This window comes from Cardiocondyla obscurior, linkage group LG04, assembly GCF_019399895.1.
Source record: "Cardiocondyla obscurior isolate alpha-2009 linkage group LG04, Cobs3.1, whole genome shotgun sequence".
NCBI classification, from domain to species: Eukaryota; Metazoa; Arthropoda; class Insecta; order Hymenoptera; family Formicidae; genus Cardiocondyla; species Cardiocondyla obscurior.
In genome coordinates, this window is record NC_091867.1 from 4,554,313 (window position 1) to 4,567,967 (window position 13,655).

Genomic DNA, 13,655 nt, shown 5'->3' on the forward strand with positions numbered 1-13,655 from the left:
GTATCGTACGAGGAATTTAAACTTCAATTTGCTCAAATGTACGAACATTATGAGCGACAGAGATCTGATAACATAACGGATCCTGAACTACGGCAACAGAGGCCGATCAGTACAATTTCAGGATGGGATCAGCAACATTCTGGAAGCAACGGATATAGTAGACCCGCAGTGTGGGGAAATCAGCAAAATCACGAGATACAACATTTGGAAAGAAATTATAAGGTACGTTATAAAACAAATATCAGACTCATCGATCACGATTTAAAAGAATTTATACGAATATTATGATGAATATTTTTTGTCGAATATTATTTTCGATGTATCACAATTGATTATTTCAATTATCAATGTATCACGAATTAGAATCTTAAAATCTATTCATTAATTAAAGTTTTTTACGCGTCACTGTAATGTTAAGTAATTTAAAATTATTAATTTATAATTGCAAAATTTTTTTAACAACGTTTTTTGTATTATATTGCAGGAATTTGATTCACCCGAGGCAAATGATCGATTAGAAGAATCCTGCAGCTGCGATCTTAATTCAATAGACAATACCGAAAGCGACGGTAGTCCGGCCATCGTAAAGTCGCGCAGTGAAACCTTGGATACACTGCAATCGTGCGAGGTAGTGTCGTTAGACTCCAGACTAAGCGATAAACCGGAAACACCAACTACTGCGCGCGAAACTCACACGGAGACGCCGACGATTCTTGAAGAAGCAAACAGCGAAGCCGTTTCATTACCGACAACGCAAGAAACCAGTGAAGTGATATCAATTGAGAGCTCTAGCGATTTTTATAGTGAAGTTCACAAAATCGAGAGTTCCAGTCCTGATTCGATGATAGTTCAAGACACGTTGAAAAAAGAAGATGACACAGTTCTTGAAAAAGAATCAGCTGCTGTTTCCGAGTCCTCTTCGACTGAACAGAGTAAGGAAAGTATAGAAGTGACAGCTGTCAAATTAAAGGACCCGAAGGAAACTGTGGCAGATACAAATATTCCTGGCACGGATTCCACGGAAGTAGAAAAAGTTGAAGATAATCCACCGGTTGCAAACGATGAAGTGAAGGATAAAACTATCGAGGAGAATAACGTTGCGACTGATGACAGTAATACACTGGCCAACACCGAAGATTCCGATAAGACTGCGATAGCAATCGAAAACGCGGCTAATTCTGTTGTTTCAAAGGACGAGGCCGATGTCGATGTCAAGACCGACGCCGACGCCGACGCCGACGCCGATACCGATGCCGATGCCGATGCCGATGCCGATGTCGATGCCGATGCCGATGCCGATGCCAAAGCTGACGCCGACGCTGACGCTGACGTCGAAGCCGATGTCGATGCCGATACTGATGCCGATGCCGATGTCAACACCAGAGAAGATACCGTGCCAATTGTCCCTTCTGACGAAACGCGAGAACCGCTAACAATTAAAGTTATTGAGAAGCTCCAATTAGAGAGCGATCGCGAGGTAGTTGATAGCGATACGTCAGAGGCGTACTTGACGCCAACTGAGAATCAAGAAATCTCGAGTGATATAAAAAGCAAAACGTCCGAAGGTGAAAAAACCGACGACGACACCGTTGAAAAAAAAGACATTTCCGAAGACAGGGACACTACCGCTGAGACTGGCGAGAACGACGCAGGGGAAACTGTAAAAAATCCTAATTGCTCAACTAGCATAGTAGAAAGCGGTGAGGCTTGCACGGAGAAGGCGGTAGATCTAGAAAGCGAAAAGGTGGAGCCCGTAATAGTGAATAATGCGTTAAGTAGTGACGAACGCACCGTGGATTCTTTAACGGAGGACAAAAGTGCTGTTATTAATGATAACGAAGACGCGAAGGTAAACGAGAAACACTCAAGGGAGCCGTCCACTATTTCTACTAGCGTAAGTGATAATAAGTCAGACGTTCCGGCGACGACTGACGAGGTAGAAGTTACAGATAGTGTTTGTAGTAATAGCGATGTTCAAAGTTCTGTAGATAATGTGACGCAAGTGCCAAATCCTAAGCAGCAAATCCCAACAATATCTACGGTCTGTGATGCAACTCAAAGTTTATCCGACGGTGTGCCTCAAATCGTTAGTTCTAATGTGGTTGCCAGAGACAATGCGTTAATGAATGACTTAACACCAGATCACGTAGATACCCACCGCAGATCCAGCCTGCCGATTGTCTCTACGGAAACGGTCGCGGACGATAACAGTCACGAGCCACCCTCCTTGCCTGTGCCCTTACGAAAAACATCGTCACCCCAAAAACGACCAAGGAGTGCCTCTACGTCCACGCAGGTGGATCCTAATCATTTCGGTGAGTTAAAAAATAAATTTTTGTTTTACTTTAATATAAAAATAAAATTGCGTCTGTATTTTTTATGCATTTTTTTTCTTTTATATAGAAGCCAAAAGATCGAAGCAAGGAAATCCCTCCACGCGGCCAATGTTCAGTCCAGGCCCGACACGACCTCCATTCAGAATACCGGAATTTAAATGGTCATACATACATCAACGATTACTGTCGGATGTGCTATTCTCTTTGGAAACAGATATTCAAGTGTGGAGAAGGTAGAATATCTAATGTTGCATAAAAATTTTGAAGTTATGTTAAACTTTTATCGGAATATTATACAATAATTTTTTTTTTTTATTACAGTCATTCAACGAAGTCTGTATTGGATTTCGTGAACAGCAGCGAAAACGCCATTTTCGTGGTAAACACTGTCCATCTAATTTCGCAATTAGCCGACAATCTAATAATAGCTTGTGGCGGCTTGTTGCCCTTATTAGCGTCAGCCACTTCGCCAAATGTATGTAAATTATTTTAATACGTACGATTAAAGAAGAAAATTATTTTACGATTGTCATTTCTAATCAATGCCTGAATTTTTTTGTAGAACGAACTGGATGTAATCGAGCCAACTCAGGGGATGCCAATCGAAGTGGCAGTTTCTTTTTTGCAAAGACTGGTCAACATGGCTGATGTACTTATATTCGCTAGCTCATTAAACTTTGGAGAACTGGAGGCTGAGAAAAATATGTCAAGCGGTGGCATTTTACGACAATGTTTACGACTGGTTTGTATCGCAATATAAGGTATTTTATGGATACAGAATGAGATAATAAACTCCGTTAGAATAGCTAGACATAGTTAATTTTTATTATTATACAGTTTATATAGATAAACGAGTTTAACAAATCCTGTGTCAATTTAGGAAAATATATTAAATATTAGTGCACAGTGTGTTTAATTTGCACTTATCAGAATATAGTATTTATATATTATATCAAATGTTCAATTTAGAAAAAATATGAAAAAAATTAATATGAAAGATTTTTTTTAGTTTTGCTTTTTGCAGTGTCGTATTACATGTGCAATTAATTAAGAGAAAAAATATAATTCGTATATAGAACAGTTTAATGTGATATATGAAAAAGTAAAATTGCAATAGTAGTGTTTCATTTTTATTTATATTTATATTAGTAAAAATATATACTTACGTAATACAGATACATAGTACTTATGGCATGCACATGTCAGACTATACAATACACATTAAAAATATAAAATGTAGTATGTAAAATTTACTCAATTTACACGAATTATTAGAAAAAAATTATATTTTATAAAGTTATTTAATCTTTAATTTAAAGAAAATTGAACATTTTTTTATCAAAGTGATCGAGAGAATTTTAAATTTTAAACATGCGAATATGTATCATTTATAATTGTTCCGAAAAAGTAAGACACGATTAATTCTTAGCCTTGATATATGTTCCAGTTAAAGATTTAATATGTACATTCACACAACATTTTTTGTTGTATTTACCTAATAAACTGCTTCTATAGGTCTGTACATGTGCCGTTAGAAACTGCTTAGAGTGTAAAGAACGTGGCAGATCGTACAGCATGTTAGGTCGGCAGATTGGTACTAGTAATAAATCACAGCACATACAATCACTAATACGCGGAGCTCAGACATCGCCTAAGGTACGTTCTATTCGATCGGACTCAGTTAAATGATTGTAATATTGCTATCTGGCGCAATACTTTATATTTCTTGTCTTGAATTTCCGTTCGCTAAAGAAGACGTATATTTTTTGTGACTATTTTATAATATGCCAAAATACTTTTTATTTATAGAACATTGTGGACAACCTTACGCATCAGTTAAGTCCTGTAAAGGATCCCGAAAAATTGCTGCAAGACATGGACGTAAATCGTTTAAGAGCTGTGATATACAGAGATGTTGTAAGTATATTATATTTTATAACAACGATAAAATAACATAATTATATACATGAGATAAGAGATTAAGTTACGTATATGTCAATTGCAGGAAGAAACCAAGCAGGCACAGTTTCTGTCCCTTGCTATAGTTTACTTCATCTCTGTATTGATGGTCTCGAAATATCGTGACATATTGGAACCTCCAATATCTCAACGTCCACCAAGTCCTGTGCAAACGATACAGACAAATGGTGCTGGTCTCAGGCCAGGCAGTCCTTCAGGTAAGATCGTTGTCTTACTGGCGTTATTAATATTAATGCAAAAGATAATCTGTGTAAATATCGATACACATGATTCGTTATAAAGATAATTTTACATTTAATTAATGAAATAAGAGTATTTAAATATAATGTAAAAATTTACGAATAATTGTACGACAAAATGTTATGTGCAATAATTATGCAAAAAGTTATTAGTTTTTTTTTTACTATTGTTTCTGCAAATTATCTGGGTATGCACTCTGCAAAGAACTTATAAATTACGAAGAAGATAATACAAGATACAATACAGTATCAGAATACTATTTTATATCAGTAACATGGTGTGCTTTTTATATTCATATTATCTACATTTTTTTAAATTTGTCAATTATTTAATATTTGTATTACTTAAAATTAATTATCTATTATTATAAAAAGTTATTTAAATATTTAATTTTACGTTACTATGATTTGCACGTAAAATACTCATTTGCGTAATACTTCCCTTAAAAAATTAAAAGTTTTTTTTTAATCAAAACTCTTAAGTGTCAGATATATTCATTTTAAAACTTACACTGGATAAATTCAATTCACTCTATAAATTAACTGTCGATTTATTTCCGCTGCAGCATGACTGCAGCTATATAAATGTACGAAAAAAAGATTTTAAATGTATTTCTTGTGAAAAAAATTGTATCTACTATTTAAATGTAATTAAATTTGGACTTTAATTAAAATTTTAATTAACATTGCTGCTAAAATATTATTATACAATTTTTCAAACTTTGAATATCATATTAACTGATTAAAACATTTTCTATCAATAACAATGCTATGTAAATGAATGAAATATGAATGTTATAAATAGGATATGTACACTGAAAGACAGATATGGCATTTGCTGTGGCGACGGTGGCTAGCGTACGTGACCTTACGTGGTGTGCGTTGAGTCTTATACGAAGCACCTGATACATATGCCACAGAGCGTCGGCCTGAGGAGGATTGAGGTGGGCGAGAAGATCGAGAGAAGATGTCTCATTACTTTCCCTCCTTTCGATCTTTCTCTCCCCAACATTACGCTAGGGACACGTACGCTATCCGCCGTCGCCGCAGCAAACGTCATATCTGCTTTTCAGTTTACAAATATGTAGCTAATATGTTGAACACTGTGCACCAAACGATGTAGCTGCAACTAACAATAAGACAACAGCACATGACACCAAGTAGAACGCATGTGTTATTGCACTGTATGAAGTAAACATTTTATATGTATCTGACAGTGAGAGTTTTGATGTTTGCCGAATGTGTTTGCACTTTCTTTGCATTACGGTTATACTTACGCCGTTATATTATTGTTGTTGTATTCTCTTGGATGTGAAACTTCTTTATGTGGGAAATTGAAAAAGTACAGATATCTCTTTATGATTACTACTACATAATTAATATTTAAAAGTTCAACAAACCAAGAAGTTTTGCGAAATAAGTTCTTTTAGAATGTTATACTCTTATTGTTATCGATCACATGTTACAAACGATGATATAAGAAATGAAATTTGCGTAAGCAATGCTTTATCATTTTTATTATAGTAATTTTTCTTTGTTTAAAATTTATTTACGATTTATATAGTAATACATATTTAAAGCGATATATTTACTGACTTTCACTCTATAAATGTTAATTAAACTGAATACTTTTCCGAATGTGCTTTTCTTATGATTTTAAGATGAAAAACAAGTTTATTTCTAATAAATATTTATACATATATTCTTAGACAGAAATTAAACATATGTTATCTTTTTTGACACTTTAAATCTTCTCTAAAAATATTAAAAATTACATTTTTTATTACATTGCGATTAGTTTTTAACTTTCAAGCTAAGAAATAGTGTATATGTTTCACTGAGCACGTAGTTATATTCTTACGAAAATGTGAGCAAAGTGCAGAGTCATAATTAAAAAAATAAAAGCTTTAAAATGAAGAGAGATTAATGACATCGCTTGTTCATAGTTTCCTCAAATTAATGTATAGAGTGAAAGACAGTGTTGAAAATACGTTATGGATCGCGAACGATAAAAGTGATAGCGCACGATCGGATAACGTGGTAAATGTTCCTCGGCAGATGGGAATGGTGGTGGAGGAGGGCGGCCCTTATTTCCACAGTGGTCGCACCACGTGTATCCACAGTTCCTCCCAGGATCTCACCCTAACGCCAATGCAAATGTCAATGCCAATGCCAATCATCACATTAACCAGCACCATCACCAGCACCCGCTACCGGCTGCCAGGCACTCTAATCGCCAGCCACCTTCTAACTATTATCTCCCGAATCACCACAACAATCACTACAATCATCATCCAAATAACCATAACTACCACCGCCATCATCACTATCATCATCACAATAACAACAACCACCACCATACGCTTCAAAAGCATATCGATCAGCCCCGAAATCTCTGTCATAGAAACTCCGGTGTCGGTCTGCAAGGTAACTCGAAAACCCGAAAGTTGTTTCACGGAATGCCTGAGTTTTTTTGGCCTGATTTGTTGCGCATTACTCTTGTTTGTCCGTTAACTTGCAAACTGCACGACGCTTGTCAATCACAAGAACAATGCGCAATTTTTTCGATGTTTTCTTGATGTCATTATCTTTGATGATGTTGATCAATGCAATTTCTACACTGCAAATTATATTTTTTAAATACTTTTTTTTAATATACGTTTTAAACAACGAATTAAAAGTTAAAGAAAATTATTCTATTAACTTATTTACTTTTTTTACTCTCTTTATTAAAATATTAAATATATAAAATGTCGAATATAATTATTTTTTATTCATTCTCTTTATATTGATATTAAAGTGAAATACTTATTAGTTATGACATTTAATTAATATTTTTATTTCTGTACAAAACTTGCACTGCATGACACACACACGAAGCAGTTACACTGAAGCACATCAAGCAGTTACCTGCAGCATATTGTTTCATAAAAAAATTAATTTAATAATTGTCTTATTTTGCAGCATGTAGAAAATGCATTTCAATTGTAAGAAATTATTTTATTAATGAAAACCAAAACACGCATGAGATGATATGACAAAGACATTTCTAGAAGTTAATACAATGGACAAAAATAATCCTAAATACGTTATTCGATAATTAATTTACTGGTGTTAAACTACAATAGTTTCTGAATTTAATTTTTTTTATTTAATTTGATATTGCATATTTTAATCGTTAATGAAATATATACATTAATTATGTAATATTTAAATATATATTTTAAATTTTATATAATTGATATGATATGCACGTAAGTGATTCATTTTATGACACATGTTATCATTCTTATGTCTCACTTTTATTTATTCATTAATTAGAAAATTGCACGATGCTTGCCGATGCCAACATTACCAAGGAATCCATGCGCACTTTTCTCGATGTTTTTTTTTTTTATATTGTATCAATGCAGCTAATCCTTATCCTACAATTATGTTATTTAAGAAACATGACACAATCTTTAAGAAACACCAGCTATTTTCTAAAAATTGGAATAAACATTTTTTCAAATATTATATTTGCTATAAAGCGCTAAATGTATTTATTATGAATTAATTATGTATGAAAGCTTGTGTTTCTTATAACTTATAAAATAATTGAAACGCCTATTATATGCTATAACTTATTTTCCAGCATTTTTACGCAGTTCTTTATATAATGTAAACAAGAAGAATGTTTTGTATTTAATTTTTTAACGTACATAGATGTGACACTCTGGTGTTATATTTTCTGGTGTTATATTATATTTTCTACGTTAACAAACTGATTTTCAAAGTATTAAATTATTACTTTATACGCCATGTACAAAGGAAATCAATACTGTCAAATTATCGAACGCATGTGTATGAATATTAATTGGCTTAGCAAACAAAATCTTCGTACTTCTCGATTTCTCATATCATATTTTGATCACATGTTTTCAGGTAGCGGAGGTATAATGAGTCAGTCAGGCTCTCAAGACGATGGCGAATACGAGGTCATCATCGTCGACGAGAACAATTCTTCGATTTTGGCTGATCACGACGTCACGTCATCCGGTCCGCCGTCGACCAAGGTAAGTTAACTTCGCAGAGAAATTGCAATTGTCTGAAATATGAATATGATCTGAAAAGAGCGACGGAACACTTGTCCTCCACCAAACATATTTGAAAGAAGTGAACACCGAAAGTAGTTGTACCGAAAATCTCAGGTAAAAGTCTTGTAACGTCCGTCACATGTAAAACTTTAATCCAATAGTGACAGTATAGTTTGATTGGTATTAAAAAAAGAAAAAAGACAAGATGGTTCTATGAAGTTACAATAATTTTATATTGAGACTGCATGCACATTTTTGATAGATCGAGACTGTAGACAAGGAGACTTGGTGTTTCAGTCTGTCGCTTTATACAGCTCTACGTAGCGAGTACGATAAGCGGGTCTTTCGAATTTAACTCCGTTTCTTTCAATACTACTCTGAGTACCTTCTTCTTTATGCTCGAATTCAAATGATACTTCACAGCAGCGAGACCTTAGCACTTTTCACGCACGATCTTATGGGATATCCACCGCAGTAATGATCCGATACTTGTGCTACCGCACAGTGCTTTGCATCAATTTATTACGTGTACTTTTCGTTGTGCGATGACAAGACAAATTTTATATAACTTTTCCCTGAAAGGATTAAATATATATTGTGCAATTGCGACAGAGACCGGTTTATAGGTACACTAGATTTATATATACATATTTATTACATTTATTACGTGTATTAAAATCTAACGAGGTAAACTTACATTTATTGAATGTCAATTTTTAATTAACACAATTTTAGACAGAGTTTTATTATCAGTCACCATTGTGTGATCTTCAAATTATTATAGTATTATTAGTTAATTTTCCCATAATATAATTAGATGACGACATTACCCATCGTAGTTAAAGATCTCTTGAAGTACCCCGCATGTAGTGTTCACTTATCGATTGATGTTCTCGTACTTACTTACCGATCGATGTTCTGCATCTACGTAGACCAGCGTAACGGCCATTTTATTAGTTCAACTGCGATCTCGTAACTGTCTCTCGCACTTAGCGTCTGTATCTCGTCACGGATTCTCCGGAAAAGAATTGGCATTATCAGAGCGAACTCTTAATCAGCCCTAGAAGCCCGACACGTAATCGCACTTCCGAAAGAGAAACCACTGTATTTATATTTGTAATTCTATCAAGCATGCGATACTCTGACTCTCAAATTTTTCTCATTGTTAACTTCCTCTGCTTGCATTGCTATGCGTACTAACTACTGGTTCTGAAGGGAGGTCACAGTGGTGTACCTCGGCCGCGGACTATTCTCGAGGATTACACCTCATCAGAACCGACGCTTGGCACTTCTACAAGGCCCGAGCCACTGCCACGAAATCTACAGGTAAAACTTTAACTTGAGTACAGATCCGGATGTATGGAGAAGGGGAGCTCGATTCCCGAGTTGTGCCGCCGCGACCGGTCGCGTTTACGGCAGCAATCAGAGAAATTTGTCTTTAATTATTTAATTTTTTTTTTGTCTTCGTAAAAGAATGCGAGGGGATACGCAACAATGCCCACTTGACGGGTGCAAGAAAGAGAGAGTGACGTACATCTCAGTTTACATCTTTTTCAATGTTTCTGTAATGTTACAATGTAAGATAGCGGTCCTTACATGCGTAAAACTTTGGCCTTATTATAGAATTAAAAAGTTTGCTAACGAGGCTTGAATATATGAGAAGCTTGACTCTTTCTTTTTATAACATATTAGTTGATTGCGAAGTAGTGGTACTACTAATTGCATGTAATAAAGTAAGTACATGGCACGCGAGAGTAAGTCATAAAGTGTGATTGTATGAAATTTTTCTATGAAATGTTTTGCTGATAAAATTTAGCTATAAATTTTTATTAGTAAAGTACTTCAGTATTGTAGTGAGACTCTTAGGCCTGAATAACATACCTGAATAGTTTTACATAATAATTAATGACCGTTGAAAGGAATTTCTTGTTAATCCAATAAAATCCATCAATGTGAAGAAATAAAATACGTTCTGAGTGCTGTATCATTTATATACCATTAAGAAAGAATAATCTATTTTGTTATAAGGATAAATCTTTTTTTCATGTCTTTCAATTAATGCCTTCTGCTAAAAATGCCTCAATGTTTTTTTTTTTTTTTTTAATACATCATAATTGATTTTAATCAAAGTAGATAAGAAAATTTCAATGTTTTGTTCTTCCCTTCATTTTGATGGACTTTCTCTCAGAGCAATGACTCCAGTGAAGAGACAGTTCATCGCAGCAATATCACTGCGGACCCAAGTCCTTCTGAAGTTACTACAGACAATGAGAACAAGCATAACTCGTCGGAAGAAGCTTGGACAGACGTAAACCTTAATGAGGATGGCGATACAATGCCCATTACAAATCCAAGAGAAGATCCACGAAATATTCACAATATTGCACACTCGCGTGGTAAGTGTCAAGTTAGTTGTAACATAGTTACTTTTGTGACTGACAATCAGTCTTATAAAAAAAAAAAAAAAAAAAAAAGTTCTTGTCATTTTGATATGTAAATTAAGAGATATATTTTAAAATGCAGGTGATATGCAAGATAGCGAGGGCAACGTTCTTGAACAAGAGATGCTCGGCAACACAGAACGCGGGGAGAAACCATCGGCAGAAATCTCTGTGGTACGAGTTCCCGATCGGTTAGTAGTAACCGCAGCATCACCGCGGGCCGACGAATTGCCGATCAAAGGTCTGGTCGATCATTTACCTGTACCAACACCTTCCCGCGAGGCCTCTCTCACGCAAAAGCTGGAAATGGCTTTGGGTTCGGTTTGCCCCCTCCTTCGGGAGATCATGGTGGACTTTGCTCCCTTCCTGTCCAAAACACTCGTTGGCTCTCATGGTCAAGAATTGTTAATGGAAGGAAAAGGTACGAGCTGCAAGGGTACGTCGAACGTACGGTCATACTTCTGTGTTCGATGTATGTATTGTTGCACATGAATCCGTTAAGGAAACATTTATTACGGGCAGACTAAGCCTGCTCTCCGAATATTATTTGACGACTTTAGAACAGTCTCTTATAAATAGCACTATAAACACACCGCGGTTTTATTATGTGCGCGCTTACAAAATGAGATGTAAAAGGAAATCACTGCTCGCATTCCGCATTTTACGTGCACGTAATATGATATAGAACGTTTGAAGCTCGATAAATAAAAAGGATATATTTTATGTTAGACTTTATTACACGGAGAAGTCGTAGCATGGTCTATGTTTTCTAAGCGATGTCAAGATATATCACGCCTACGCATAAAAAAAGTATCATAAAAGACTAAAGAACTAAAATTTAGCTATTTTTGTGTAAGCACATTATTTTCCAAAGTAAAACTTTTACATTTATATTTTTTAATATTTAATAAATTTTTTATTACAAACCTGCTGTATTGTATTCGTAATCAGCGTTTTTAACAAACAAAATCAAATTAAATATTTCGAAATTGGTGCGTCATAGACGCTTTAAAAGATAAAAAGCGATCATAAAAGTGAGAATTCAACAATGTTGTTTACGTAGAATGTTTAATATCGTATATTCTGATATGTTCGAGTAATAAACAAATTTTAGCGTCTATTTAAATGGGCATACTTGGCAGGACTTTCGTCACTTTTATGGTCTTTGGTCTTTCACACCGGGTATTCAAATTAGTCACTTTATGATTTCGCTTTAGGAAGATGGCCAGCGTATTCCGAGTAATCGCTCACTATTAGTATTCAGCAGGCGTGTAGAGACCGCGATGATTCTCGCAGATTTTATATTCAAGGAACGTGGCGTTTGACGGTCTTGTAACGCATCGATGTACTTTATTTTTAACTATTCGAATATATTGTGCACATTGCTCGTTTTTCTCATTCTATCTCTTTGTCAGTCATTGTTATTCATCGTTTAACGTTTGCTTGTTTAACGATTTTCTCTCTGTAATTTACCAGGTTTAACCACATTTAAGAACAGCAACTCCGTTGTGGAATTGGTTATGCTCCTCTGCTCCCAGGAATGGCAAAACTCTTTGCAAAAGCACGCGGGTCTTGCTTTCATCGAGCTCATTAACGAGGGAAGGTAAGACGTTTATTATACGGCTAGAATGCGCACAAACAAAACGAAATCAAACATTCTCGTTTCCCTTCATGAAAATGCTTTGCGTTACACAGGTTGCTATCTCACGCGATGAAGGATCACATAGTAAGAGTCGCAAACGAGGCAGAGTTCATTTTAAACAGGATGAGAGCGGATGACGTGCTGAAGCATGCTGACTTTGAGGTATTGCGTGCATTTCTTCTGGCGATTTTATTGCTCTGTAAATAGATCCGACCGGTTTTTGTCGCCAGAACGGTCTTGGCGAGTCACCTAATACTCCGATCCGATACGATAATTCCTCTGCTTAAATGTACCGTTAATATAATTCGATATTGTTAATTATAAGAAAATACGTTAATAATATATGCTTCTTTCTGATATTTAGTCACAGTGCGCACAGACATTACTGGATCGTCGTGAAGAAGAACGCATGTGCGATCATCTAATCACCGCGGCACGAAGACGCGATAACGTTATAGCCAGCAGGCTGTTAGAGAAAGTCCGAAATATCTTGTCCAACAAGCATGGTGCATGGGGATATATGGATCCAATGGCTGCAAAGTAAGTGCAAAATTAGTTGTTTTAATTTTGTTTTCTATTTCTTAATAAGAAAATCGTGTATTTCACATTTTGCTTTTTTTCACTACTCACAGATTGGCCGAGTACTGGAAGCTGGATGCTTGGGAGGATGATGCACGTAGACGTAAGCGTTTCGTGCACAATCCACTAGGCTCGAGCCACCCCGAGGCTACTCTCAAGGCGGCTCTAGAACACGGTGCACCCGAGGATGCGATACTTCAAGCGCGTGAAGAATTTCACGCGCATCTCGCAGCCTCGCGTGCACACCAACAGCAATTGCAGTCGGCGGATCTTATGGATGACAGTGAATTGCTGTCGGACGACAGGGATCTCGACAACGACTTGACAGGTTAGTTCGGCATTCTGTTGCCTGACAAACGAGA

The 13,655-nt window shown here is 35.7% G+C and overlaps 1 protein-coding gene across 14 annotated transcripts in view; it reads left to right on the forward strand.

Annotated features, from left to right (window-relative positions):
- The window catches only part of Rg (A kinase anchor protein rugose), a 266,288-nt gene that overhangs the window by 194,810 nt on the left and 57,823 nt on the right, over positions 1–13,655 (forward strand). For 7 of the 14 annotated variants that reach the window (XM_070656134.1, XM_070656131.1, XM_070656132.1 and 4 more), the window contains 17 exons: positions 1–222; positions 485–2,315; positions 2,404–2,569; positions 2,658–2,811; positions 2,899–3,078; positions 3,852–3,992; positions 4,146–4,253; positions 4,342–4,513; positions 6,614–6,982; positions 8,480–8,610; positions 9,847–9,957; positions 10,820–11,027; positions 11,155–11,508; positions 12,549–12,675; positions 12,768–12,876; positions 13,079–13,254; positions 13,347–13,621. In XM_070656134.1, coding sequence (XP_070512235.1) covers positions 1–222; positions 485–2,315; positions 2,404–2,569; positions 2,658–2,811; positions 2,899–3,078; positions 3,852–3,992; positions 4,146–4,253; positions 4,342–4,513; positions 6,614–6,982; positions 8,480–8,610; positions 9,847–9,957; positions 10,820–11,027; positions 11,155–11,508; positions 12,549–12,675; positions 12,768–12,876; positions 13,079–13,254; positions 13,347–13,621 — 4,834 coding nt within the window. The remainder of the gene's footprint in view (positions 223–484; positions 2,316–2,403; positions 2,570–2,657; positions 2,812–2,898; positions 3,079–3,851; positions 3,993–4,145; positions 4,254–4,341; positions 4,514–6,613; positions 6,983–8,479; positions 8,611–9,846; positions 9,958–10,819; positions 11,028–11,154; positions 11,509–12,548; positions 12,676–12,767; positions 12,877–13,078; positions 13,255–13,346; positions 13,622–13,655) is intronic. The other 7 variants (XM_070656139.1, XM_070656138.1, XM_070656141.1 and 4 more) reach the window with 3 other exon arrangements.